Here is a 26,981-nt window from a genome sequence, read left to right as displayed (position 1 = left end):
GGCGTCCCCGACATTATTTCTTGGCCTCTGATTGGCCGCCACTCGCCGCAATTGTCAAAATGAGCCAATCAGAGTTGAGGAATGGGCGGGACATGACGTAGGGTTTCCAAACTTAACCGTGAAGCTGTGGCGGGAAGGAGCCGGCTCGAGAAGATAGCCTCATTAGCTTCAGTCGTAAATTAAAAACAGTCAGAGGAGAAGCTGTGTCCGGTATTTAGACCTGAAACCTGCAATTCAAAGTCATTCTAAAGCCACGAGTAACTCTTGCAGTGACTTTTTCAGCTAAAGCCAAATCTAGCTTCTGGAGATGGCAGCAGAAAAAATGGCAAGAGGCAGAAAACAGGTGACGAAAAAACTGTCTGAGTTCGAATTAAATGAAAAGAAAGGAATGAGCAGCTCAGAAGAAGAACAAGTCAAACCAAGTGAGTTAACTGGCTTCAAGTTTTAAGTTTATTATCGAGTCATGACACAGAGGCCTGAAGGTATAGTTGTGGCCGCCATCTTGGATGAGGACCCAGAGCTAACTCTGCCACAACAAAGAAACTCTTTAAGGTTTAAATTTAAAGGTTATTATGCCACTATTTTACTGGTCCGGCCCACTCATAATGACATTTGGCTGAATGTGGCTGCTGAACTAAAATGTCCTCAAGGTAAACAATGTATTTTGCCCTCGTGTTTTCACCTGCAGGGGGCGCTGTGACTTGCTGGCACCATGTCTGAGTTTGTGTACTGTTCACAGGAGAAACTCCGAAAGCGGCCAAAGCAGTAAAGAAAAGAGCAGCTACTGAGCTCGATGAGCGCGAGGCAGCTTGTGCAGTTGGGTACGGTTAAGTTTCCACACCAGCGCCGCGTTTTCATTTTAAAACACAAGAAAAGAGTAAAAACTGTTTATCCCGTCTGAGCTGCAGCGTAGCCCAAGAAGTTTGTTCTACGTCATTTCCTTTGTCACAAATGTATATATCTAAACTTTAAAGGAGCTCAAACTTAACCCAGGAACAGTGGCAATATTACTGTCCTACATGAAACTAAAAAAAGACCAAAAATCCAGTGAAAGTAATGATCAGAAGTGAGTGTCCACGGTACTCAACTGCTTTTAGTGTTATTGACAGAACAGAGATTCCTTCATCACACCTTGCTTTCTAATCTGTGTGAACAAAAATGACTTGTGGAGTTCCTCAATTATCTGTATTTGGTTGGATTTACTTATTTTTAGCACCAAAGATTAAAAAAAAAGATCTGCACTCACCTTGAATTTCGATGTCTCACTCAGACTTTTCGGCTCTGATTTCAATCTGTTTTTTATGTTCTGACTATTGGCCAATCCTGACATGACCCCGATCTTATATATTCACCGTATCTTTGGACGACATATCACACATAAACCGCATCTGTCAGAAAATGTGTCAGGAAAAAACATGTCACATTTATTTTCTAGATGTGTTTTTGCCCACAATTAATCTTCTATGTTTTCTTCATCATGGTAACGTTTCTTTTCTCTAGCCCCTCACAGGTTCCTCACACACTCTAAACTCTTTCTGCTGCTCCCGTGATCTATTTTACTTAAACTTCAGACATTTTTCTTGCTCCGTCAGTCAAATACAGTAATAATGCAGGTTTTTCTATGGTACAGTAGCAGCTTTCTGTTGTCATGCGGTGACATCTAGTGGTGACAGGTGGTATGTACTGCAAAATGTTGATATATAGGTGGAATGAAAATCCGCCTGGCATGAACAGCCAAATTTAAAAAAAAAAAAAATTGTATCTTCTGTTGTAGAAAATGTGGTATATATTCTGATTTATAGACCTGAAAACTGTTTAGAGGAACTCCAGGATATAAGCCAACTATGAAGGTTCTAAAGAAGAGCTGGGATTCCCTGTGATTAATTTATCAGTATAAAAAATAATATTGCATTTTTACATTCCAGCACATGACAATTACATTGAATGCATTATTGAAATGTTGTTGCTGTTGTTGTCGTTCTCTAAAAGTGAATTTTTCTCTGCTCACACGTGCAGGAACGAGGTTCATTCCATGGTGGAGAGATTTGGAGGTAAGCAGCAGTGTTATTGTGTTCCCTTTCTGAACAGCAGCTCATGTTTCCTGTCTGTTCTCGTTGTTTTGGCCTCCAGCTAATTTCAGTAAGATGATGAAGGCCAAGAAGAAACGACTGGAGGTAATGACTAAAAGCTCCATGAAGGAAAGTCTGCACAAGGTGGAGCAGCTGTGGAACAACACGCACACTCAGAGGTCGGATGAATTCAATAAGTTAACGAGCTCAAACGTAGAAAGATGAAGTTTGTCCACCCAGGTGTCTGAAATGTGTGCAGGAAGACGATGATCCAGCAGTATTCCCAGAAGGTGACCTCAGCTCTGCAGGAGTGGGAGACTGAAGCTCAGCGAGCCGCAGAGCAGGAGGAGACCTTCAACGTCAGTTTGTTTGATTTAACATCCCGCCGTCAGGCTCCTCTGAACTTCATTCCTCATGACCTTTAGTAGTCGAAACATTCAATTCAATGTAACCCTATAAATGATATGCACCATAATGTTACAGCCCTGTGCTTCAACTAAAGTTACAATTAAGTAGTTTTCATATGTTTAGTCCACTAGAGGGCAGACTATCACAGTACCACCAACTATTACGTAGTTTTTCGATTAAAACCATGTTTCTTCTAAGTTCACAACACAGTGGTTTTGTTATAATTTCTCAAAGTTTAGGTGCTGTGAGACAAATATATGCGCTGTATTTGTAGTTTACCCTCAGGAATGGTCATAGTTCACTTAGCGTGCCTACAAAATATTCACCTCGTTGAATGTTTGTGCTGTGATGTGACAAGTAGAGACATTAGAAACTTCCATGAGGTGAAAACAGGTCATTTGTGTCTCTACTGAACATGTGCAAAACTACTAGTTACTATGGCTATGGCCTTTCTGCAGCGTTTCCAGAAAGTCTCTCCCAGCACCGTTGTTGTGTAAACGGACACCCAAAGCCCAACGGAAGTTTTACGTTTTCACTTGAAAATGTCGTTGTGTCAACAGGCCCTCAAGTGTTAATGTGAACGGTTTTAACCGTGATTGTCAGACCAGACCTGTGTCATGAGACGGTCGACGTTTGTGTTGACAGAATCTGTTCAGGCAGAATCAGAAGCTCCTGCAGCAGCTCCGAGCTGCTCGAGACCAGAGGCTGAAAACTGTGCAGGAGCTGTACGAGTTGTTTGTGAAGGTCAGTTTCACTCGTCCGAAACACGCCAGCGAGGAGACGGCCGAGCTGTGAGCGCCGTCTGTGCCTCCCTCAGGAAATCGAGGACCTGGAGAAGAGTCAGCAGGCCTTCCTGCAGGGGGCGCAGCAGGACCTGAAGCAGGAGATGTCCGCCATGCACAAGAAGATCCTCGTGGACATGGTGGGTCTTTCCTAATAGTCCCCCCTTTCTCCTTTCCTATCCACTTTTCCTTAACCCCGTGGATGATGTCACGGGGTTAAGGAAAGGTGTTAGGAGGCTTCCTAAAGGAGTTAAGGAAAGGTGTTAGGAGGCTTCCTAAAGGAGTTAAGGAAAGGCGATCACGTTGTTTTGACTATCAAACCGCACTTCCACTAGGTGGCGTTATAATAATCCGATGGTGGTGAAGATTAGTGACGTCTGCTGTGGTGAAAAAACTCCAAATGTGATAAAAAGCAGTATAAAGGTGGTTCCTCTCACGTTCCTCTGAGGTTCTAACCTCTGATATAAAGTCAGATACTGAAGGTTTGAATGTAAATCAAAGGAAAAGAGGAACTAAAGGGAAACGGCTGGCAGGTGAATAAAGAACCAATCAGAGTGAGAACAGGCTGCACTAAAACTGGACTTTACTGTGTTGGTTCTACAACATCCAGAACATTCCTAGTTGGGATTTGGGTTCTAGATGATCTCAAGTTGTTCTAAGCAGATTATTGCTTTGGTAACTTACATGATCTGCTCCTTTTTCAGTCATCCTGAGTTTCCCTGAACGCTGCGATGAGCGGGTTCCTTTAAATGTTGTCGCCGCAAGGAATTGTGGGGGAACATGATCTGGTCTCCTTTGGTAAAGGAAGCATCAGTGGTTCCTCGGCTAAAGGAGGTTCTAAAGGAAGCATCAGTGGTTCCTCGGCTAAAGGAGGTTCTAAAGGAAGCATCAGTGGTTCCTAGGCTAAACGAGGTTCTAAAGGAAGCATTGAGCCTCCTTTCCTTAGCTTAGTGAGAATTCCAGCGCTCCTTATCATGGCCGCCACTTAAACACTTCTGGGGTTTAAGGAGAAGTGGATAGGAAAGGAGATAGGAGGGACTGTTAGGAGATAGGAGGGACTGTTAGGACACACCCGGTGAGTTCAGTCAAACATGGAATCCAATCTGCAGGAGAGGTTTCAGTCTGTGTCGACCTGTGAAACTCCTCAGAGCAGAGGGGGCGTGTCCAACATTTGATTGACACTTCCAGGAGCCATTCACACTGGATCACGTCACGTCAATGCAGTGAGGCTGGGCATTTCTATTGGCTGCAGGATTAGGACGCGCCACTAACTGAACAATCTCATTTGTTTTGATGTTTGTTAACTTATCAGTATTTCTTTATTTAGTTTATTTTCTTTATTTGTGTTTATTTGTTGTTTACTTGTTTGTTGTTGTGTCTCTCCAGCACCAGCAGGATGTTGCCGAGTTCCGCAAGTCCATCCACTCCATGTTCTTCTAGCCCGGCTGTTTCCATGGCGACGACTGCCATGGTTTGGGAACCACATTGTTTCCTGTGGATGGTTGTCATGGTTACGCCTGTTGTTTGAATTCACTGCTTTTATCTCTGAATGTTTCTTACTTTAAAAACTGTTTCGTCATGTTCTGACAGGAAGAATAAATAAACCCAATTGTTCCACAACATCCTGTATCCATATTTGATATTTATTACCAGGGCAAACCTCCATTTCCTAAAAAAATTATGTCGGAAAAGTAGAAAATTAAAAATTTCAACAGTCTCATTTGTTTTTAAGTGTTTAACCTAACACAAAGGAATATTAGAAATGGTGTAGTGAGACTTTATCACTGACATAGGTCTGCTTTTAGAGTCCATTTAAAGAAATACAAAAAATATATAAATATATATTTCGTATACTAAATGCACCCCATGTGTTATAAATAGCAGGCATATATAAGTGAGATATTCCTAATTTGTACTGACGTTTCATTTGCATAATACTCCATAATTGGAGAAGTGATGAAAATTCCTGCAGTATTTACAAAAAGATCCTGCAGTACCCGCCGATGTCCATCAGGGGGCACTGTGGCGCCTCCGCGTTTTACACTGCAGTGACTTTCATCTTTTTGTCCCCGTGGCGCTCCGTAGTGGCGGGTCTTATTACCTTCAAGCGGACTAAAAACAAAACAATTTTCTCTCGTTTTTGTCTCTTTTCGCTCTGTAAAGCGCACCTTTCGGTAAGTCCGACCCTTCTGCCACAAAGACCCGTGATTTTTCGAAGAGTTTCCGACGCGTTTCTTGTCGTTTTTCACGACTTCCAAACTTTATGTCAATGCTAACTTGCACTGTGCCGAAGCTAGCGGCGACGGTTAGCTGGTTGATTTAAACTAGTTTAACTAGTAATTGATGAAACTTAACTTAAGCTGGTTGAGCCTATCTAGTTTAAACTGATGGAGCTCTAAACTGAACGAGTTCACTGACTAATTGCTTCAAAGCTCGTCCACTACTGTCCACAAACTTCCAGTTTGACGCCATAAAGTCGCTTTTTTTGGTCTTTCGAAGCCTCGAAACAACTTTAGAGCAGAAAGTTCCTCACACTGATCACGACACTGTCATCATGTGGATTCACAGTACCGAGCAAGAATGGTTTGTTTACTTTCACCTAATCTGGGAATAAGTGGTGCTGCAACTTGTTCTAATCTGTTTAACAGGATCAAACAATCCTGGAAATGTTTTCCTTTTTTTTTTAACTGACTGAAAATAAGTTTTTCGGCAGCATTACTTTAAAACACTTGCACATATTCACATGATATCTATAATAGACATACAATATAATGTATAATCCTGATGAAGTGGGCCTGGGTGTGTGATAAAGGGACGGGACGAGGGATACATTGATGAGGCCTGTTCTAAAAGAGAGGATAAAGGTATTACCATAGCACCAGTCAGACAACGCTTCACAAAGAAATGCACTAAAGCAAGGCAATTTAGAGTCTTCATCTGAAGCAGTTGAGATTAAGAAAAACGAGAGTAATTCAGAAAAGCGTGAAAAGGGGAGGATAAATAAAGTAAAAGCTCTGTTAAGAAAAAGTAAAACGCTATTGTTTAACGGAAGGTCTTAGAACGTAATTGTGTTTTATGGTCTGATTTAAAAAATAAATGTGTTTCACATGAAGAGCGTAGGAACTAAAAGCTGTTTCAGATTGTTTCTTCTGACTCTGGGGAATATTGTAAACCTCTTCCTGAGGACTTCACAGGTCTGGATGGTTTATAGTCTACAAGTAAATCTGAGATGTATTCAGGCCTAAATCCATTGAAAGCTTTATGGAGCAGCTGTCAGATTTTGAAGAAGACAGTTCTTGGGTCCTGATGCACCCAGCAACTTGGACATTCTGACCACCGTCGGGACCAAGGATCGGCCACAACCAACTCCACCATCTTCCACATATTTACGTTGAATGAAGTGCTGAGAGTTTTAAAAAAGTAAAATTTCATCTGTGACAAAGAAAATTGCAAAGCCCTTGCCCCCCCCCCCCCCTGAGGTTTGTTTGTTTTTGTCTCCAGCTGTTGCCATGGAGGAGGTGACTCGCCTGGTGTCCACCGGAGACTTGGTGAAGGTCTGGGATGCAGTCTCCATGATGCAGCTGGAGCAGTTTAACCCTCATAGCAGCAGCCACTCAGTGGCTCGGGCCTGCTGGAGCTCCAACAGTATCCTGACAGAGGGGGCGGTGGAGGGGAGTGTGTTTGGTGTTACTTTCAGTGTGTTTGGTGTGTGTTGAGTGTGTGTTTGGTGATCCCGGCTCCTCCTTGACCCTCTCAGATCAGTACTTGGTGACGTCAAGCAGCAGCGGAGACAAACTGGTTCTGTCCAGTTTGAAGACGTCTCCTGTTCCTGTGATGGAGCTGGCTGACGGAGTGAGTCTGCACCGTCACACGCTGGCTGTTTCTGACTAAAGTGATGCATGTGGAAACGTATATCGACACTATATTAAACAGAGTAGAAACACGGCTCCTTGAAGTCAGTGTTGACAAGTTAAAACTGTGGAAAAACAAGATCTATATCTTTATTTATTTTCTGGATTCTTGGGGAACTTTGTGTTGTCTTTGATCTGAGACGGACACGTTTTATCACCACCACTGATCGTTAACATGGCTCGCTCTCGCATATGATTGATGGCCAGGTAGCTCCACCTGACTCAACATCTAACCGTGGAGTGTTTGTCTTCTCTGTGACCATTCAGAAAAAACAGACGTGTGTGTGTCTCAGCTCGTCCTCTCAGTTCATGGTCAGCGGCGGTCTGGATCACTGCGTGCACATCTGGGACCTGAAGACCAAAAAGCTGCTGCGCTCCCTCAAGGTAAGACCGAGCCGAGGGTCTGACCCAGGAGCCCCGGGTCGGTCTGACGGCGCTGTCCACTGTCCCACAGGACCACACGGACGATGTCACCTGCGTGACCTTCAGCGCCACAGACTCCTGTGTGGCGTCCAGCTCGATAAGCGGAGACGTGGTGCTGCACAGTATGACCACCCACCTGTCCAGCAAACCCCTCACGCCCGCCAACCCCTCGGTGAGACGCCGATCCTCACCATTAAATTACATTATTTTAGATTCTTCTTCTTTATTCTCTCTTTTCTATTTCTAATTGCTTAAGAACTAATTTAACCAGCATCTTGTTAATTATTCATCATATTTCATTTATCTGGGACCTTTTCTTTCCCCTATTTTATTTTAATATTTGACCTTAGTTTTGTTTTTCGATGCATCTCATCTTGTAGTTTAACTTTGTTGTGCCTCACTTGGTCCATGTATAACATGACTCGAAGGCACGCTGTCGCCTTGAGCTGCGTTCTAAGCGGTGTGGGTGTTTCAGGCGGTGCAGGAAGTGCGGTTCTCGGCAGTAAAGCGCTCCCTGCTGGGCAGCTGCTCCATCAGCGGCACGGTGGTGCTGTGGGACTCCAACACCCAGAAGGCGCTGCACACGTTTGAGTCCGCTCACAAGGCGCCGAGCTGGGGCCTGGCCTTCTCGCCCAACAGCGACCTGCTGGTGGTCAGCGTGGGCCTGGACAAGAGGGTGGTGTGCTACGACACGGCCAGCGGGGTGTGAGTGGACGACGCCCGACACCAAGTTCCTACTCTCATTCGACTGAGCCATTTTCTCTTTGTCCTTTTAAAAATGCCCAGTCTCTGTATGAAGGAACCAGAAAAGATTAACACGCTGATTAATTTGAGTAATATTCAGTTTTTATTCAGCTCGTTATTGCAGCTCTAAGAACCCCCCCCCCCCCCCCCCCAAAAAAAAATCAATCAAGTAAGTAAGGCTCCGTTTACACAACGTTTCAAGTGAAAACGCACTATTTTAAAATTTTTGTCTTGGAAAGGTTTCACGTTTATACAAAGTTTTGAAACAATATATGTATTACTACAGTGACTGTCAAAATAAAAGTACCAAGTCTCAGGAGACAATGGACTGGGAGTCATGACACCACGGAGGAAGCTTTGTTCTGATTGGCTCTACTGAGCACGTGCAGAGGAACTAGTTACTACCAACATGGCAACCAGGACCAGTAGCGGCGTTTGCCATTTTCTGAAAGTTGCCTTTTCAGTGGCTCCGAACACCGTTGTCATGTGAACGGACTGCCAAAATGCTGCGGAAGTTTTCCTTTTTCACTTTAAACCTTTGTTGTGTCAGCGGGGTCTTGGAATTGTTACTGGACCCAGAGGTGAACCCTGAGGAATACCCTAACTGATGAGGATTTTAGCAGCTGATTGATCAAACAAGTGTCCTAATACTCCAAAATGTACACGAACCAGTTTCACGTCACACAACATTCAATCTTCTTTTTTGCTACCGAATTATATTCAAGAGAAAAAAAAACTTATTATGTTGAAATAAGTTAACATGCATCAAGACTGATTTAATATGTGGCGTTCCTCGGGGATCGATCCCAGGACCCCTGAACGGGTTAGATGACCACGATGATTTCATGTTGTGGTCATTTCTTCCGGTGCGTGTGTGTTTGTTCCTCAGCGTGCTGCAGTCCATCCGTGTGGACAGCCCTCTGACGGCGGTGGACTTCATGCCGGACGGCGTCGGCCTGGCAGTCGGCACCACTCGGGGTTCCATCTACCACTACGACCTGAGGAACTCCAGCACCCCCACCAAGGTCACCGTGGCCCACAAAACCTCCGTCACCTGCCTGCGTTTCCAGAACACCACCAGACACAAGGTGAGGGGCGGGCCTGACGCCGCTAAAGCTAACCGTTAGCAGCCCATTGAGATCTCAGTAATTGTAACTGAGTAACTCATTACATTACAGCAATCGGTTACTAACTTGGACAGAAAGCAGAAAGGAACTAGTTTACATCACTCCTGACAGTTCGTTATTTTTTTTTTCCTGTTTATGTCATGAAATACCGTGTAAACACAAAGTAATCTATTACTATTTCTTCAGCCACCATGTGAACACGATCGTATTGTCTCTCGCCCTCAGTCTAGTAAATCCGCCGCGACAAAGATCTCGGCCATCAAGAGATCCTCCTCCAAACCGCCCAGCAGCCAACCAGTGCCCGCCCGCAACCCAGGCCCCGCCCCCAACAGACAGGTGACCAGCACAGGTGAATTAAGAAAGAAACTTAATTTGTTTCCTACATTTAATCCATGTCTGTAGCAGTTATACGTTTAACGGCTTAAAACCGTGAGAACTCTTGAAAGTTTGTCGGTTGTATCCCGCAGGAGGCGTCGGTGCTGAAGTGCTGAGTCGGGAGGCAGAAGGTCAGCTGGGGGCGGAGCTTCCTGTCGCCATGGAGAAGTTCGGCCACGTCGGACGAAACAGCTTGGACATCTTCTCTCCTGTTCGCGAAGGTGGGTCCTCCGACTCATGTGAAATCACTGTGAATGTTTACAAACACCTGTCGCTCACCTGTGACTCCGCCCCCTCTCTCCTGATTGGTCCAGACCCCAGGACTTCGTCCGGAGACACGCCCTCCGGGCGAACACACGGTACGCCGGGTGGCTTCCTCACAGTGTGACATGGACCGGCCCGCTGTGGACTCGCCCTCATGTTGTCTTTGTTTCCATAGTAACCAGCGGAGACTCTGCGGTCAGGGACACGGAGGCGCCGCAGCTCTCAGGACGAGGCAGTCTGGACATCTTCTCTCCAAACAGAGACGGTCAGAAACACAAACAATAACACAAGTTAATCAACCAGTTTGATTTAATGCAAAACACTAAATTCTTTTAATTGAAAATGATTTCCGTAGACAAACGAGTCGGTGATCAGGCGTGACGCTGTGTTTCCGTCACGTTTGAGAGCTGAGGATCCTTCATGGAGTCTTAACGCAGACTGCCTCCTTTCAGACTCTCACAGGAGGACGTCGCTGGGAACGCCTCTGATGGCCGCTCGCTCTTACACCCCCACGCCCGTCTTCCCATCACCGCTCACCATCAAGGAGGAGGAGCCAATCAGTGCTGCTGCCAGTGAGCCGGGTGACTCCGGGAAGGTGATCATCAACTTTTATTCTCTCTCGCCGATTGAACCAGAACCATAGAAAGAGTGAAGCAGGTCGCTGTGCCTCCGGTACACTTAAAGTTTAAGTTTTTTTCTGGAGCCTTGTGATGCGTCTCTTCTGCAGTCCGACAAAACCAGCAGCTCCGGCCAGGAGGACGGTGAGACCCCGCCCCCCACCTCACAGAAGACCAATCGCAGTCTGCAGTCTGCTCCGCCCTTCTTCACCCCGGCGCCCGGCCTCCGCAGAGCCAACGGCATCCCGCCTCAGCTAGCCTACGACTCTCCGGTTCAGGAAGCTCCGCCCACCGCCTTTGCAGGTAGAGAGAAGCTTCATTTCCACCAACAAGTCGGATGTGGTGCGTTCACTGCCCTGCTCTGGCAGTGGGACAGCAGACCTTCTCCCTGTGTGTCCCTGCAGGTCCCTCGGTGACGGCGGCCGTCTCGTCGTCTCTCTCCCAGAACATCGCCGCCGTGGTGGAGCAGGGAGCAGCTGCTCCGATGACCTCCCTGCAGATCCACTTCATCCAGAACATGATCCATGAGAGTCTGGATGAGTTCAGGTCTGTCCCTCTGACCTTTGATCCTTTCTCGTGTACATTCAGGGCCTCAGTACAAACTATTTCCTGTGGCGCATGTGTCTGTATTGACTGACTTGTTTGTTGGTGCTGCGTTCAGGGACAAGTGTCATCAGGACGTCATCAACCTCCAGGTGGAGATGATCCGACAGTTTTACATCCAGCTGGTACGAACCAACTCTACCTCCTGTTTGTCTTCTGTTACCCTTCATCAGTACTTAGAATAGGTACTTCTCTTATATTTCAACTACTGGTCTCACGTTTCTGAAAGCCTCAGAACTTCATCACAGTTACTAGTTACTCCTTCAAGCCACTGCAGAGCAAAGGTAACTAGGTACTCTTGAGTTGTTGCTCAATCTGTTCAGTGTTATAGTAAAGAGTTAAAGGACCCAGTACTGAGCCCTGAGGAACGCCACCGATGCTGTTTTGTCAGCTGATCAGAAACCAAATGTTCAACTCTGTTCAAGTTACGCGTAACACTCAGATTAAAGATCATGAAGTTGCTAGTTACCAAGTAACTAGTTGCTTGATAAAGTTAATGGTGTGTGTGTGTGTGTTTCAGAATGAGATTCATTCTCTGGTAGAGAAATACTCTGTGAACGAGTCTCTGCTGGAGGAGATCGAGAAGCTGAGGGAGGAAAACCGCCAGCTGAGGGCCAACTACTGAGCTGTGTGTGTGTGTGTGTGTGTGTGTGTGTGTGTGTGTGTGTGTGTGTGTGTGTGTGTGTGTGTGTGTGTGTGTGTGTGTGTGTGTGTGTGTGTGTGTGTGTGTGTGTGTGTGTACTGTAATTTAAAGATGTGCAGTGTCTGCAGCTCCTTCACCTCTATTGTTTATAAGAAGAAACATTTTGTGTAAAGACGAAATAAAGAAGAAACGAAATCCTGCTGATGTCTTCTGATCCTAAAAATCTCTCCGTGATAAAAACTGAAGGTCAAAGTTAAGCAAGCTGAAAGTTTATTATTAGTCAGTGAAGTAAATCTGAAAAGTATTTTTTTAATTCTTCATTTTATATCAATATTTAGGTCAGATGTCGGGGAAATTAGAAAGAAAAAAGATAAATGTTCATTGTAATTACATGATTTGGTGTTTATCTGTGTGATTGTGAGCATTTGACTCTACGAAAAGTAAAAATCATGTTCATCAAATAAAAAAACCTTTCCGTGTAGTATAATGAAAGTAAATTATATTTGAGAGTTTTCTAAGTCAAATGATGGCATGACAAAAAAAATGACATCTAAGAGTTTAAAATATTTTCAAACTATATGTTGTATCGATAAATCTGTCGGATGAAAGAGAAAAGTAAATTGTGAGTCATTTAAAGCTTCCTTTATTAAAAAAAACGCTCCCGCTGTAATTATTTTGTTTTTATGTTTTTGTGAGCAAGTCTTTTCTTACAAAATACCACTACACATAATCCCACGTTAACAAACAATAAATCTGTTTAGATTCACTTTTGAAGACGTAAAGTGTATTTCGGTTCACGCCACGTTCAGTAGTGCGCATGCGCAGACGATCCGCCGTGGTGAGAGGGGGTAACTATCTTCACATGAGTTATACTCTGCTTGTTTACCTGTGAGCCACTGCTAACACTGACCTATTAAAGTGTAATATCAAAACGTTCTCCAAGTGTTGATTCAGCTTATATTGACGTGTGCCGTTTTAGTAACGGGCACAACGGCACATAATCCCTGAAAACAAATGATAAATCTTTTTATCGCTTTTTGAGTCAATTTGCGTTTTTAAACCGGATCCTTTTCCGCTTGTGTAGTAGTGCGCATGCGCAAACGTTCCACATTGGTGAGAGGGTGAGCCATCTGTACATGAGTATTACTCTTTGCTTGTTTACCAGTTAGCCGCTGCTAACTACTTAGCTTCGGTTTAAAGTGTAAAAAGTCCCGTTTGGGCGCCTCTAACTTCAACATGGAAGCCTGAACTCATGTTCCACACCAACTGGGTCGGTATGACGCTTTAAAAACTGCTGATTTGAGCTGTTGAACTAGCAGGTAGCATGTGAGCGGTCACCTCGGTGAACTTTGAACCGAAGAGGAAGCACGGCAGGTGGGAAACACCTTGACCACAACACCTGGATCAGAACATCTGGACCGCTGCTGTGGACACTTTCCCATCTCTCTGGTCAGTTAGCGCCTCTTGCTTCATCTCCCAACCCGAGTTGACCTGCTACTTATCGGGTTTTTACCAAATACATTCATCTTGACCCGCAAAGCAAGTTTAACTCCTAAAAAGATTAAAAAGCTTAAACCTCTTTAAATAGTCCCGCTATAGTCATCAAATCTTTAACCTGTAGAAAATTTGTTTTAACTTGCTATTTAAATGTTTTATATCTTTAAGTAGTTTTTGGCTGTTTGATTAATTTTAAGTTTTTTTTGGTAACTTTGGCTTCTTAACTGTTTTAACTTAAAAATCACATGAACTCTTTTAGCAGTTTTCAGCCCATCGATCAACACTCCTGCTCCAAACACTTCACTCTGCCTGAAATTAAAATTGAGATACTTCAGTTTTTAGTGTGATGAAGCTTTAAAATGTGTAAAGTTTGATATTCAATTGTTGACCGTGTTTCGCCGTTTTTATTCCAGCGTCCTGAGCGACGATGGCGAACCCGCTCCGAGCTGAAGTGGTTCGACTCTACAAGAACGTGAGAACACAAACTGCTGATGTGGCCTTGTTCCGTGGACTCTGAAGTCTTGAATTTCAATCTGGATGAAATACTCTGGAGTTTAGCATTTAGCATCACGTATTCACAGTCAACACGTTCGAATAACTTCCTGAGTACTTTAGGTTCAGTCAAAGAGCCACGATCAACAACAATCGATCGTTGGTCACAATCGAATCGTTAAGAGTTGAAGGAGTTTCTTCGAAATGCTGCCTTGATAAACAGAAATTATTTGTTTCAGATAAATGTGTATCGATTGCTGTAAATACAAGCAAATGTATGCAAAGGCACAGAAAACTACGATGTAAAAGTTCCTTTAAACCGCCTTCCTTCATTGAATTGGTCCATGCTGCTGGCGAAGTGTAGTAAATGTTCAGTTCTTTGAAGTGCTGTTAAATGACTATTGTGACTGTTGATTTAGTCGTACGCTATGTTTTGAAAACTTGGAAAGCTTTTTTTTATTTATTTTTTTTTAATTGTGCAAAGCAGCAAAATTGCAAGTAAAAGTTCAGTTTCCCCTCAAAAGCATCGTGTCAACAGAACCTGAGTCGGCGCAGTAAAGGCCTGATCCTGCTCCACCTTTATCCACAAAAAAGTGTCCGTCTGTCCTAAATGCTGCAGTACCTACAGTGGCCATTGGGGGCAGTGTTGAGATCAGAAGCCTAGAAGAAATGTCAAATGTGCGCAGAGTGGCGGTGTGACGCCTCAGATCTTCTTGCCGTCGACTTTATTCTTTGTCCCAAAAAAAAAGATTGTTGTGAAGGCAGGAGATGCTCTCATGCATCCTGGAATCTAATCGACCAATCAGAGAGCGGCAGATGACCTCCCGTTCTTCTTCCTCAGCTCCTCTACCTCGGTCGGGAGTACCCGAAAGGCGGCGACTACTTCAGGGACCGCCTGAGGTCGGCATTCGCCAAGAACAAGAGCGTGCAGGACCCGGAGCAGATCCGAGCGATGATCGCCCGCGGAGAGTTCGTGGCCCGCGAGCTGGAGGCGCTGTACTACCTGAGGAAGTACCGCGCCATGAAGAAGCGCTACTACGAGGACTGAACGCAGCGCAAAGAACCGCACGCTGGGAATAAGATCGTCTTTATTCTAAATGGTTCAATATTGGATTCAGCAGCAGCCACGGATCATTCAATAAAAGAATAAAAGTATAAAAGACACAAAGACAAGTCGTTCTTCACACACACACACACACACACACACGCTCAGGGGGGCGCCATTGAGCTGGCGCCGTCACTCAGGTCAGCTCGGCAGATTGGACACGTGACGTTTTCCTGCAGGAGGAACAGAACAGTCATCGGTACCGGGAGGATGCTGGTGAGCTTGGAGATTTATTCAACAAGAGACAACAAAAAAACTAGGAACTCATGCTAGCATAGCATCAGCGGTGTCGTACCTTGAGCCAGCGGTCGATACATTGAACGTGGTAGTCATGGAAACAGGGCAGCATCCTCAGCTTCTCTCCATCAGCGTACTCACAAAAACAGATGTGACACCTGCGGACAGAGACGACACGAGTCAAACGGATGGAGACAACACGCCGCCGGTCGTCGTGTAGCGGCGGTATAACTCACTGCGTGTTCCCGCCGGCGCTCGCAGACACAAAGTGCTTGGTGGGAAACCTCTGGATCTCCCAGCGGGTCAGTTTACGGGTCACCACGGCGCCACGAAGCTCCTCGAAGGCCAGCAGCGCCTAAAACCGAAGAGACGGTGAGGAGAAACAGTTAGCCTTTGCGGCGCTACACTGCTAACATAGCATTGTTGCTAACTTACTTATTGAAATATAGGTCATTTATAAAAACCCTCACAAGTGAATTTAAGAGTATTTTTCACACATTACTTTCAAATTTTTTGTGTACTGTTATCTTTTTAGCCGCTAGTTAGCTCGAGGCTAAGATTTAACTAAGAACTCGAATTGGTTGAAAAGTAAACACTGGTCCATTCTCACCTCATAGTTGTTTTCGTCTGACAAGTCGAGCTCCGGGGTCCTTAGGCCCCGCCCCCTTCTCCTGGAGTGACCAATCAGCTCTGTGAACACAGCCAGAAAACGTTAGCTTAGAAGCTTGAAGAATGACGAAAGAGTTAGATTACGCTTAGAATGAACCAAAACAAGTAAATATTACAGAATAAAAGGTTGTCATCTCCAAAACTTTTCCAAAACAAACAAACTGGAGTTAGCTTAGCGTAAAGCAGCGGTACCGTGCTCAGCGTGCACCAGAGGAGTGACGGCGGCCAGGACCTGACTCATCCAGTGGTTCTCCATGTAGAACTGCAAACACACATCAAAAGACAGCCTGATAAATACTATTTATGCCTGAAATACAAAAGATTTTAAATGTGGTGTTCCGCAGGGTTTCGTTCTGGGATCACTGCAGAAAAACACAAAGAGTATTTAACATACTTTTACTGTTGAACATAAACGTGGCGTTCCACAGGGATCTATTTTGGGAACTTTGCATTTCTTAGTCAATAAATTTGTCTTTTGGGAATTGTTAACTTTACGCTGCTTCTCACTCTGTGGCGGTCCTGCTGCTGATGCTGCTGCTGCTGCTGCTGAAGATGATGATGATGATGATGATGCTGCTGATGGTGGTTTCTGCTGTGGGACTCCGACTCCTCTCGCTCAAACTGCGCCTGAGTGAACAAACAAACAAACAAACAGTATTCAGGCTCCGCCCCCCTCCGACGAGACACCAGCGGTGTGGCGGTTGGTGGTTACCTGCAGACTGCGAGCCAGCGCCTCGTCTTCCTCCATCTGCACCGAGCGCACCGTGGCCTCATCATCATCGCTGATCACCACCTGCTCCACCTCCTTCTCTGTGGAGGAACTGACCAATCAGAGGCCTCCAAAGGAGCGCTCACTTCCTGTCTCTCATGCTAACCCAACCTGCTCAGTTATTGGGTGCTTCCCAATAGTCCCTCCTTTCTCCTTTCCTATCCACTTTTCCTTAACCCCTTGGATGACATCACGGGGTTAAGGAAAGGTGTTAGGAGACTTCCTAAAGGAGTTAAGGAAAGGTGTTAGGAGGCTTCCTAAAGGAGTTAAGGAAAGGTGTTAGGAGACTTCCTAAAGGAGTTAAGGAAAGGTGTTAGGAGGCTTCCTAAAGGAGTTAAGGAAAGGTGTTAGGAGGCTTCCTAAAGGAGTTAAGGAAAGGTGTTAGGAGACTTCCTAAAGGAGTTAAGGAAAGGCGTTAGGAGACTTCCTAACACATCATGATCTGGTCTCCTTTGGTAAAGGAAGCATCAGTGGTTCCTAGGATTGAGTGCGGCATAGCTCGGTTGGTAGAGCGGTCGGAAGGTTGCAGGTTTGATTCCCATCTCTGCCATCTCTGCCTGAACCCCAAAAAACTGCCCCCATTAGAGTGACAGCGCCTTGCACGGCTGCAGCCTCCAATGGTGTGTGAACGTGTGCGTGAATGGGTGAATGTGACGAGCTATGTAAAGCGCTCTGGGGCTGTTGTCATCGAAAAGGAGCTATATCAGTGGTTCCTAGGCTAAAGGAGGTTCTAAAGGAAGCATCAGTGGTTCCCAGGCTAAAGGAGGTTCTGAAGGAAGCATCAGTGGTTCCTAGGCTAAAGGAGGTTCTAAAGGAAGCGTCAGCGGACTATTAGGATGCACCCAGTGTTTCACTAAACTCTTGGTTACGGCCTCATTAACCCGGCGCTAACAGAGTTCTCCTCACTGTAGGTAGCATTAGCATTAGCCTACATGTACAGTAGCTGAGATTAGCATTAGTAGCCTTAAATAAAGGTTAGCTTCCCTTGATAGGAGTTGTGTGTGTACCTGTATTGTAGTGTGTGTGTACCTGTGTTGTAGTGTGTGTGTGTATTGTAGTGTATGTGTGTACTTGTGTTGTAGTGTGTGTGTGTTGTAGTGTGTGTACCTGTGTTGTAGTGTGTGTACCTGTGTTGTAGTGTGTGTGTGTTATAGTGTGTGTGTACCTGTGTTGTAGTGTACCTGTGTTGTAGTGTGTGTGTGTACTTGTGTTGTAGTGTGTGTGTGTTGTAGTGTGTGTACCTGTGTTGTAGTGTGTGTGTTGTAGTGTGTGTGTGTTGTAGTGTGTGTGTACCTGTGTTGTAGTGTGTGTGTTGTAGTGTGTGTGTACCTGTGTTGTAGTGTGTGTGTACCTGTGTTGTAGTGTGTGTGTGTGTGTGTTGTAGTGTGTGTGTACCTGTGTTGTAGTGTGTGTGTACCTGTGTTGTAGTGTGTGTGTGTGTTGTAGTGTGTGTGTGTGTGTTGTAGTGTGTGTGTACCTGTGCAGGTCAGAGCTCGCTCAGCCTGCAGCCAGCTCCTCTCCTCTGCAGTGAGGAAGGACAGAGAGTGGGAATGCGACGCAGCTTCAGTCTCTGTGCGTGTCGGCTGGAGGACCGACACCCGGGTCCTGGGGGAGGGGGAGGAACAGGAGGAGGAGGAGGAGGAGGAGGAAGAACAGGAGGAGGAGGCTTCCAGCCAGGTGTTGAGAGGAAACCTGGTGAGAGTCGACGCTGGGAAGAAGTCTCCGCCGGGCTTGGAAAGGCACCGGCGCTTTGTCTTGTGGGTAAACCTTCGCTCGCTCTCCACAGGAAGTCCAGACCCTCCGAGCGCCACCTGTGGACAGGAACCCGTCAGTCGGACCGCCGAGTCGCTTCGCAGCAGGAAGAACCAAAGCAGGGGGGACTCACCGGACTGGAACGCTCTGCTGCCGGCCGCCGACGTCTCGGACGCTTGGCGAGCTGCGGACTGACAAACACACCCGTCAGACTCGAGGAGGAGGATCAGAGAGTTCCAGAACGCCACCCGACCTCCGCGCCCCGTGGAGCTGCCGCCATGTTAGGAAGTGCTGGTGGAGAACCGTCTAGTCCAGTGTCCGAACATCTGGAGCAGAAACTGGTGCAGTGGCTCCACATGTTTACCCCCGGGGGGGTCATGGAGGAGCGCCGAGTCCACATTCTGACTCTGGTGGACGGAGTCAAGAAGCTCCGCCTCCCTGGCAAGGTCGCGCCGGAGCGTCAAACGTCCCGAAGCTTTGCCGAGTCCGACACCGACCCAACAGGCACCTTGAACGTGGCTCAGATCCAACATGGCGACAACTCCAGGAGGAGGCGGTCTCTGTTCAGAGTCCACCGCCAAGAAGCAGGACGAAGACTCTTCCTCTTCATCATCACACTAAAAACTACAAATACTCAATTCGATGTGTACATTTCTGATATAATTGCAGTGAAGTTCTGCTCCACACTGGAACTTCACGTTAAAGTGGGACATTGTGGTCAGCGGTCACTTTCTCCTGATGATCTCTGAGTTGATCTGCTGGATTCTGTCAGGAAGACTTTATACTGTGATTTACTTCATTATAGTTCACATCTGTTATTTTAAGTGCTCCAATTTACCTTATGAGTTTAAACTTCTTCTTCTTGGTTTTATGGCAGTTTGCATCCATTGGTGTTGCATTACCGCCACCTGCTGGTTCTATTAATCTACGTCGTTCCCACTGCTCTACATTTTCCTTTAAAGGGGACATATCATGCTAAATCCACTTTTTTAGCCCTTAAATGCATGTTGTTGTATATTTAGAGTGTTTAGAAGTACAGAAAAGTTCAAAGTAGTCTCTTCAGGTGCTCCGTTGATATCTTTATATTCTGTTTTGGTCATATTTTGCGATCGGTTTCGATTTTTCTATTCTCTATTACGTTTTTTGAACAATGACGTCACAGTATTCTCAGCGGAACTGCCAAATTAGGACATCGACGTTTCGAGCAATCCGCCATTTTTGTTTCTCGCTGCGATTTTGTAGTCCAACCGAAGTTACGAGAGGATAAGTCGAAATGTTCGGTTGTTGGATGTAGTAACCCACAAGCTTCGTTACACCGTCTCCCAGCATCAGAACCTTTTCGAAGTGCCTGGTTGAGTTTTATTTTTCACAGAAATGTACCCACATCTGTGGGTAAGGTCATTTTTGTGTGCGCGAATCACTTTAAGGACGACTGCTTCAACAACCTCCGCCAGTATAAAGAAGGATTTGCCGAAAGACTTCGTCTGATTGAGCGGTCAGTTCCTTCTATCTATGGAGACGACGAACAGAGCACTTCGGTAAGCTGTATATAACGCTAAAAAGTGTGATGATAAGACGTCCCTGTCATTGTTTTGTTAGCATTAGCAGTTGCACCGTCTTCATATGTTAGCGCTGTGTGCTCGTTTTAGATTATAATGTAACTTCTGTGTTAAATAGTCGTTGTAATACAGGCAGTATTGTAGTAGTGGGCATGGATGGAGAAGTTAGTGTAAATATAGTAACACACCATTGCGTTACATCCATATGAAGACGTTGTTCTGTAGGTGCATCATCGTCATTTTCATCTCGCTCCGCCGGGTCCGACTCTGGCTCCAACATGTATGGCTGGATGGACAAATCTTCCGTTGTTGACATTTTGTAAATAATGTGTGAATATAAAGTTTCTGCGCCGCTAGATAATTGTATCTGTTCTATCAAACTACAAAGATGGCCGAACAGGGTGGAGTTGAACCGAGTGTCACCTCTGCAACCTGGAGAGGAGGAGGGGTATGAAGTGTCTCATTTGCATTTGAAGAGACCGCCCCAAAACGAGTTGCTCTCAGAAGCACATCAGAAAAGGGGTTGAAAAGGGGCCTGTGGAGCTATAATAATGAGGAATTCAGACCCAAGCATTGCAGTTTCGCGTTGTATAGACCACAACTGTATGATTTATATGTAAAAAGGAAGGATTTAAAAGCATGATATGTCTCCTTTAAGAACCCGTTTAGACATTTTCTGCCCCTTCCTCTTTCTCCCCACATCTGCATCTCCTCCTCCTTCCATTCCTTCTCTCCTCATCCCTCCATCATATTCCTTCTTTCACCCCCCACACTTGCCCCACTGTTTCTGGCTCCTGACACGCCACAATGGCCTGTTCGGTGTTTCCCCATTCTGGATTTAGTGCTGTTCAGGTAAGAATGCTTGTGGATCTACGGAAAGGCTTTTTTCTTCTTCTGTGGTTTCCATGGTGTTTGATGATGTTGAGAGAAAACTAAATCGACACCAGCCGTTTTGAAATTCTCTGCGTCTTCAAGTATCAACACCCGAGGGGCCGCTACACAATATTAAAATATAAATATGTGACGAAGAAAAACTGAGGATTCATTCATTTCCATAAAGGGGGGGGGGGGGGTACCTGGGGGTCTCCGGGACCAACATGGACAGATCCTCCGGGTCCAGCAGGCAGCCTCGGTTCAGACCTCCGGGACTGTCCGGATCAGACGAGCAGGGGCTGGATGCCACCATCTCCTCCATGGTTCTCTGCTGTCAATGCACCCGGAAACCCTCAGCGGAGGCAGGGACTCGCGCAGCCCGGCGGAAGGTCTCTGATCGCGGGGCTGGAAGGAGACGAACACCGGGGAGACACGGGCGGCTTGTTAGCTCACTTAGCTTCGAACCGGAGCTCTTGTCCCACATTCCCACTGCGGCCGACATGATTAAAATCATTTGAAAAAAGGTACCTGTGTTATGAAACCACTTTAAATCGTCCTTTTCTCTGGTTTGTCCAAACAGCGCGACAGTTTTCTTTTTGAGTCGCGGTGGACGGAGACGTTTCGACTCGTTGACTCTGTATCTGATTGGCTTAGCCACCGGATACCAACCAGTTCTTAACCAATCACTGCTCCTCGTGGCTTCCAAAAAGCGGAAAAGACAAGATTGTAGCCAATCAGAGGAAGAGTAGGGCGGGACTTACTGACTAGCGAAGATCGTGTATTTCCGGTTATCCAGGGAAAAGTCCCGAATATACCGAGTTTACTTTCATTTCATTTAATGTTTTACTTCATTTTTCCTCATTTACTTTTTGTGTCCAATCCATTTGAAAACTTGTAATTTTTTCAATTTAATTGTTATATTCCTGAAATACATAATCAATTAATAGATGTAAAGAATGTATGCAAATATCACTGAAACTAACTTTAATAACGTTTCTGACCAAAATATTCAATTTTGTCCACAGTGTAAGATTCATTTATACGTAAGATTCTGACGAAAACACAGATTATACAAATGTTGTTTTTTGTGGGGGTGTCAGTCTGAGCACCGTCACCCAGATCACATTGCACCATTAAGAACCTTCCTGCAGGTGGAGAGCCCGCAGGAAGGTGGAGAGCCTACAGGAAGGTGGAGAGCCCGCAGGAAGGTGGAGAGCCCGCAGGACGGTGGAGAGCCCAGTGTGGGACATGGACCCTCTACCTTGAGACTGAGAGTCTCATGCTCTACCTACTGAGCCAGCCGGGGGCTTGAAGCTGTTTTATTTTTATTGTTTATTTTTATGCAGTCTATGTCAATTCTTTTTTTTAGTTGTTTCGAGCCACATTTTTGAAACTGATTTAATTTTTATTAATATTTTTATGAAACACTCTTGACCGTTATTAACAGTTTTAGCTGCTTTGTGCATCTTTAGTAGTTTTACCTTTTTTTCCCTCTTAAAGTCATTTAAATTCTTTTTAAGTCATCCTTGGTCATATTCAACCAAATTTTTTTTTTTAACTGTTTTTTTCTGTACTATTCTTTAAATCTTGTTTGCTGTCTTTTTTGGTTCCTGTATTTATTCATGCGTTCATTCATTCAAAGCAATGTTTAACCATTTTTCCTGGTCTTTCTGAGTTAGCCTTATTGTTCTTCATATTGACTCCTACCTTACATGAAAAGAATTGTTTTTTGTGTAACGTACAGAGGATCCACGATATTATGGTATATCATTTTCTTATATTTCCTTATATTTTCTCTGTGTGTTACTCTTTGCTTGGTGTCATATCATGCCGTCTCCTTGCAATGCTGGTTGGTGCCTATAGGTCTGGCCAGGTCAGATGTGAGGTCACAGCTCATCTTGTCAGGGGGGCTGACGGATAGAGGAATCCTCTCAAACTAAGCCAGATGTTATGAGACCATCATGGTATATTAGAATATGCAAATTGTGTGTGTGGTCTCTCTGGTCAGTATATAAGTGACCAAAGCCTTTGTGCTGGCAGAGGAGCAGATTGGAATCCAGCTTCTCTCATGTCATCTGTCTGTGATTTTTTTGATGCCATCTGATTTGATATTAAATATTTTTAACCAAACGAAGAAGCATCGCTGAAGCAAGTTCTTTTTCTCTCTCTCTCTCATATCAGTTGACATCTCTTCGATATAAAGCACTTTCCACGTGAAGAGACGTTTGTTGGGTGACTTTTTTTTTATTAAATAGTTTACATCTGTTTTATAAACAATAGTAAACTAGCACTCGATACAGCACCTCTCCAATCCACTTTGTATGGGACATTTTTTGCGAAGGGAACGACAGAGCGTTAAGGGGGATCTGCAGTTATAAACATCCACCAGACGGTGGCAGCCGTCTCCGGGTGTTCCGGAAGTGAACGCAGAAGAAGAAATCTCCCGCTCCGCGGCGGACGTTAAACGGAGGCGGGAGTCCCAAGGCGCTCACTTCACTGTCTGTTTGCTGTTTGTTTTACCGCACATATTGCTGCAAAAATGGTGAGAACGAAAGCCGACAACGTCCACGCATCATACAGAAAAGGTACAGTAACATAGTTCACGCATTTATAAAAAAGCTTCTCTTTAATGCGGAGTTTATTTAAGAATTGGTCCTTTTTATAATGGACCCTGGCGGGCTCGGCCGCTCACAGAAAAAAACACTGTCATCAATAAGTTTAGGACGTTTTATCCCCAGCACAAGAAATATACGTTTTTATTCGACAATGATGTAAATGCGAGTGTTTGTGTTCGAATTGTTTGTTACTGTGTTAAAATCCACTCCTGTTTAGACAACAGCCTCCCGCCAACACGGAGGAAGGTTCCGCTCCTCTTCCGTTCAGTACAACCCACACGAGTAATTAAATCCGTTAAAGGTCCCGTTTCAGCCAGATATAACCTGTAAGATCTGAAGCTCGTCCGTGTCAAGAGAAAACGTTCATGCTGTGTTTTCTAAAGTTAACGTCCCGAGTTGTTACAAACTGGCGCCAGTTTCGAGCTTATTGAGCCCATCCCACCAAACACCGTTAAAATATTTAATACTTTTATATATATTTTTGTTATACGTCAAATAAAGTGCATGAAATCGGTAAACGTGGTGACATTTCTCATCAATGGGGCCTTGCGTTAATTTCGGCTCACATTGGACTCGCTGTTTATGACTTACTGTTGATAAAAGTTGGACTTTGAGTTAAATGATTATCCCTACAAGCTCCAATGAAAAGTAACGGAACTGCTCTTCGTTGTTGTACAAACGTGTATAATTATTACAGTACATGTGACGTGAACCAACTCAACCTGCTTTTTACAACCTCAACAGTCATTTAATTTAATTTAAAAACCAATATCCACAGAGAAAAAAAGCTTCAGGTGTTTGTGTTGTTTTCTGCAGAAGATTCATGAATCATTTTCTCGGTTGTGGGATGATTTCATGCACGCAAACGGACTCTGGTGCACTTATTTTCCTTTTATAAATCCCTTTAACATGCACTTCAAGCTTTGGCACAGGGTTCACCCTTTTGCTGTTTTTAACCAAACAAATTCTTTGTTTTCTTTTTTTTGCAGCGGTCGCAGCGTCGGCTCCCCGCAAGTCCTTCGGCTCCAGTTCAGCCAACGCTTCGTCCTCCGGCTGCCAGTCGCCTTCACAAGGTCCGTCCTTATCCCAACGCTCATTAAACACACACATCAGGGCCGCGGAGGATAAATAATAATCTTCGTTTAAAATTTTCATACCCTACAGGTTGTAATTTCTCAGATTTTCATTTCTATAAATGCCAGATTTAGGTTATTATTTATTATATGAGTCCAAAAAGTTAGTAATTTTCATTAAAGGAGCTGCTATTATTCCCTTGAGGGCTGAAAAAAAAAAAAAACATCCTCATAAGTGGAGGAGCAAATTAATCCTCCAGACCTACAAGATGTTCAGATTTCCCTCACTGCAGTCATGATGAACAAAAGTTATAGATTCACTGTTTATTACCTTTTTAAATGAACAAAAGGTGAGTCATATTTCACCGCATGTATAAATTAAATCATCACAGCACCGCCACAAAACTATTAAATGAAGATAATAAAACGCATTGTAACATTGACAGCATAATTAAGTGTAAAATCTTCATCTGAAATGTGAATTTTACAATATTTCTAAAGGAAACTTCAGATTTTAGTGGAATATTACAGATTCAGAGTCGGAAACTTATTTAATTCACATTTTCTTCTACATAAATACAAAACTTTCGGGTTTTCCTGAAGCTGCAGTACCGCTGCCTCGCAGTAGGGGGCAAACTAAGAAAGGAAAACTCATTTGTATGGTGCCATACCAGAATAAATCTCTTTTGATCGACTCACAAATACGAGAATTACTATTTTTAAAGTGTCTTTATTTGCGTCACAGCCAAGGGCAAGTACGCGGGGGGGAACCCGGTGTGTCCGCGGGCCACCCCCACCTGGCAGAAGGGGATCGGGGATTTCTTCGGGGGGCCGCCCCGGAAGCCCGAGAAGGAGAACAGGAAGCCCAGCGAGGAAGAGGAGGAGGACGACGAAGAGGCGGGAGGCAGCGGGATGTCCAAGACCACAAAGAAGTACGTCGGATCGGCTGCGCGCTGCTCCTGATCGACTGTTCGGGTCTGGTTTGACGGTTCCGTGTTAAAGGTGCGTTTGTTTTGCAGGAGCCGACCGCTGCCCGTCGAGGACGAAGACGACGACTGAACCGGACGATTCTCAGCCTGTTTGCTGCCATTTTTTAATTCTTTCAATGTACATCTGTATATAAATGACTTGTCAGCTGGTTTTGTATAGTTCAATAAAGTTTTTTTTTTTTTAATGTTTTTACAAACTTGTTCATGAATTTCATCAGTTTTTCAACGTAACTGAGTGAAAACGTTTATTTTGCCCAATGATTGACTTTACTTTCATATTTCTCTGTAAAACTCTAAATTTGAGCTAAAATGTTGAATGGAATCGTTACTGTAGGAGTTTAACATGAATTATTTTTACTTTTGTCGAAAGAAAATGAGACGTTTGAGTTGAATTTAACAAAATCTGTTCTGAAAAAAATAAAAATTAACTAAAAATTGAGTTTTTCCTTATATTTCAAATACAATTTATACTACGGATGTCCCGATCGGCTCGGGGCCGATATTGGTGATTTGTGAGTGATCGGGAATCGGCAAACCCCGCCGATCGAGAAAAAAAACCCAAAACTTTTTCACGTCAGCCGCCCCGTTTGCGACCTGCCGTAATCCGAAGTTCACAACGTCGCCTAATAACCACAACAACCAGAGACTAGAAGCTCCGGTCGGGCTGCAGAAGCTAGAAGCAGGCGGAGCGGAGCCATAGACCTGTAAAACTAGAGTTATATATAGTGGTGTATGTGTTTTTGTGAAGGAGTCTATGTGGTCTGTTGTGTTTGGTGAGTCACAGCGCCCCTAAAGGCCTGGCATGTGTACTACACACCCTGAAGCCTCGTGTTCATAGTGATTTATTTGCCACAAAATCCAGATGAAGTAGTTTAAGTTAAGATAAATAAGAGAAACCAGACTGCTGAGTGTAACTGGGTTATTGTTCTTCTGACTGAATAAAGTTTAAATAAGTTCTTAAGTCGTTCTGAGAAGAATTTTGATTCAATAAGTGAGTTTTACAATAATTTCTAGGTAAACAAAGCTTCTGCCAATAGTGCTTTTAGCTTCAGACATCTTAGTCGCTCCAAAAATACACTATTGAGTATCTTTGTAATAGTAATGTAAGTATCGGATTGGGAAAGTATCGATATCGGCCGATACTCAATTCTGAAAAATCGGATCGATATCGGGGGCCAAAAAGTGTGATCGGGACGTCCCTAATTTATAAAATCCGTATTTTTAATAATTTTTTACTCTTAAACCAGTATGACTATTTGTTTCCTGACCAAATCGTCGCTGCCGGCAGGTCCCGGTACTGAAATGTAGCGTACTCCGGGTTGTGTTCGTCGAAACGGACTTAATTTCATAAAAATATTGTATTCTAACTGAGTTTAAGAAAGTAT

The 26,981-nt window shown here is 44.6% G+C and overlaps 5 protein-coding genes across 6 annotated transcripts; 4 read left to right on the top strand and 1 right to left on the bottom strand.

The window, feature by feature from the left end:
* The first annotated feature begins 118 nt into the window (after positions 1-118).
* On the top strand, positions 119-4,877 carry sycp3 (synaptonemal complex protein 3). The gene is made up of 8 exons (XM_080475786.1): positions 119-422; positions 740-821; positions 2,017-2,051; positions 2,131-2,248; positions 2,329-2,428; positions 3,123-3,221; positions 3,295-3,399; positions 4,646-4,877. The coding sequence occupies exons 1-8, from the start codon at positions 308-310 to the stop codon at positions 4,697-4,699; spliced, it is 708 nt and encodes a 235-aa protein (XP_080331912.1). The 5' UTR covers positions 119-307; the 3' UTR covers positions 4,700-4,877.
* Positions 4,878-5,324: 447 nt separating this feature from the next.
* nedd1 (NEDD1 gamma-tubulin ring complex targeting factor) lies at positions 5,325-12,634 on the top strand. Of its 2 annotated transcripts, none has more exons than XM_080476037.1 (16): positions 5,325-5,433; positions 6,761-6,904; positions 7,017-7,111; positions 7,438-7,554; positions 7,625-7,765; positions 8,069-8,298; positions 9,227-9,425; positions 9,690-9,813; positions 9,932-10,060; positions 10,154-10,198; positions 10,279-10,368; positions 10,556-10,698; positions 10,831-11,023; positions 11,125-11,266; positions 11,382-11,448; positions 11,844-12,634. In XM_080476037.1, exons 2-16 carry the CDS (start codon positions 6,769-6,771, stop codon positions 11,946-11,948), a joined length of 1,956 nt encoding a protein of 651 aa, XP_080332163.1. In that variant the 5' UTR covers positions 5,325-5,433; positions 6,761-6,768; the 3' UTR covers positions 11,949-12,634. The 2 variants fall into 2 exon arrangements, with proteins under 2 accessions (XP_080332163.1, XP_080332164.1); XM_080476038.1 differs by having other exon boundaries at positions 5,344-5,842.
* Positions 12,635-13,075: 441 nt separating this feature from the next.
* On the top strand, positions 13,076-15,131 carry lyrm5b (LYR motif containing 5b). Its single transcript, XM_080474494.1, has 3 exons — positions 13,076-13,415; positions 13,877-13,935; positions 14,797-15,131. Exons 2-3 carry the CDS (start codon positions 13,891-13,893, stop codon positions 15,001-15,003), a joined length of 252 nt encoding a protein of 83 aa, XP_080330620.1. The 5' UTR covers positions 13,076-13,415; positions 13,877-13,890; the 3' UTR covers positions 15,004-15,131.
* On the bottom strand, positions 15,027-21,571 carry LOC308116348 (uncharacterized protein). The gene is made up of 11 exons (XM_080474493.1): positions 21,448-21,571; positions 21,123-21,324; positions 18,621-18,678; positions 18,213-18,546; positions 16,679-16,776; positions 16,474-16,593; positions 16,159-16,228; positions 15,908-15,987; positions 15,534-15,652; positions 15,356-15,455; positions 15,027-15,233 (listed from the first exon to the last, which is right to left on the bottom strand). Exons 2-11 carry the CDS (start codon positions 21,239-21,241, stop codon positions 15,165-15,167), a joined length of 1,167 nt encoding a protein of 388 aa, XP_080330619.1. The 5' UTR covers positions 21,242-21,324; positions 21,448-21,571; the 3' UTR covers positions 15,027-15,164.
* A 1,777-nt stretch (positions 21,572-23,348) lies between these two features.
* On the top strand, positions 23,349-26,555 carry pclaf (PCNA clamp associated factor). The gene is made up of 4 exons (XM_080474970.1): positions 23,349-23,504; positions 24,524-24,607; positions 25,353-25,539; positions 25,627-26,555. Exons 1-4 carry the CDS (start codon positions 23,459-23,461, stop codon positions 25,664-25,666), a joined length of 357 nt encoding a protein of 118 aa, XP_080331096.1. The 5' UTR covers positions 23,349-23,458; the 3' UTR covers positions 25,667-26,555.
* The last annotated feature ends 426 nt before the right edge of the window (positions 26,556-26,981 follow it).

This window comes from Lipophrys pholis, assembly GCF_963383615.2.
Source record: "Lipophrys pholis genome assembly, chromosome: 11".
Lineage (NCBI taxonomy): Eukaryota > Metazoa > Chordata > Actinopteri > Blenniiformes > Blenniidae > Lipophrys > Lipophrys pholis.
This window is presented reverse-complemented; position numbering and strand designations above follow the sequence as displayed.

What these genes read in the sequence shown, in the direction of transcription:
- pclaf (XM_080474970.1), top strand. Translation starts at nt 23,459, where the DNA reads ATGGTGAGAACGAAAGCCGACAACGTCCACGCATCATACAGAAAAG. An exon ending in CTGCCAGTCGCCTTCACAAG is followed by an intron (nt 24,608 to 25,352) that starts GTCCGTCCTTAT and finishes TTTGCGTCACAG; the next exon opens with CCAAGGGCAAGTACGCGGGG. An exon ending in ATGTCCAAGACCACAAAGAA is followed by an intron (nt 25,540 to 25,626) that starts GTACGTCGGATC and finishes TTTGTTTTGCAG; the next exon opens with GAGCCGACCGCTGCCCGTCG.
- sycp3 (XM_080475786.1), top strand. Translation starts at nt 308, where the DNA reads ATGGCAGCAGAAAAAATGGCAAGAGGCAGAAAACAGGTGACGAAAAAA. An exon ending in GAGGCAGCTTGTGCAGTTGG is followed by an intron (nt 822 to 2,016) that starts GTACGGTTAAGT and finishes TCACACGTGCAG; the next exon opens with GAACGAGGTTCATTCCATGG. An exon ending in AACAACACGCACACTCAGAG is followed by an intron (nt 2,249 to 2,328) that starts GTCGGATGAATT and finishes AAATGTGTGCAG; the next exon opens with GAAGACGATGATCCAGCAGT.
- lyrm5b (XM_080474494.1), top strand. Translation starts at nt 13,891, where the DNA reads ATGGCGAACCCGCTCCGAGCTGAAGTGGTTCGACTCTACAAGAAC. An exon ending in TGGTTCGACTCTACAAGAAC is followed by an intron (nt 13,936 to 14,796) that starts GTGAGAACACAA and finishes CTTCTTCCTCAG; the next exon opens with CTCCTCTACCTCGGTCGGGA.
- LOC308116348 (XM_080474493.1), bottom strand. Translation starts at nt 21,241, where the DNA reads ATGGAGGAGATGGTGGCATCCAGCCCCTGCTCGTCTGATCCGGACAGT. An exon ending in TTGGTCCCGGAGACCCCCAG is followed by an intron (nt 18,679 to 21,122) that starts GTACCCCCCCCC and finishes TGTGTTTGTCAG; the next exon opens with TCCGCAGCTCGCCAAGCGTC. An exon ending in TCTGGTGCACGCTGAGCACG is followed by an intron (nt 15,988 to 16,158) that starts GTACCGCTGCTT and finishes CTGTGTTCACAG; the next exon opens with AGCTGATTGGTCACTCCAGG.
- nedd1 (XM_080476037.1), top strand. Translation starts at nt 6,769, where the DNA reads ATGGAGGAGGTGACTCGCCTGGTGTCCACCGGAGACTTGGTGAAGGTC. An exon ending in GGCCTGCTGGAGCTCCAACA is followed by an intron (nt 6,905 to 7,016) that starts GTATCCTGACAG and finishes TGACCCTCTCAG; the next exon opens with ATCAGTACTTGGTGACGTCA. An exon ending in GAGAGTCTGGATGAGTTCAG is followed by an intron (nt 11,267 to 11,381) that starts GTCTGTCCCTCT and finishes TGCTGCGTTCAG; the next exon opens with GGACAAGTGTCATCAGGACG.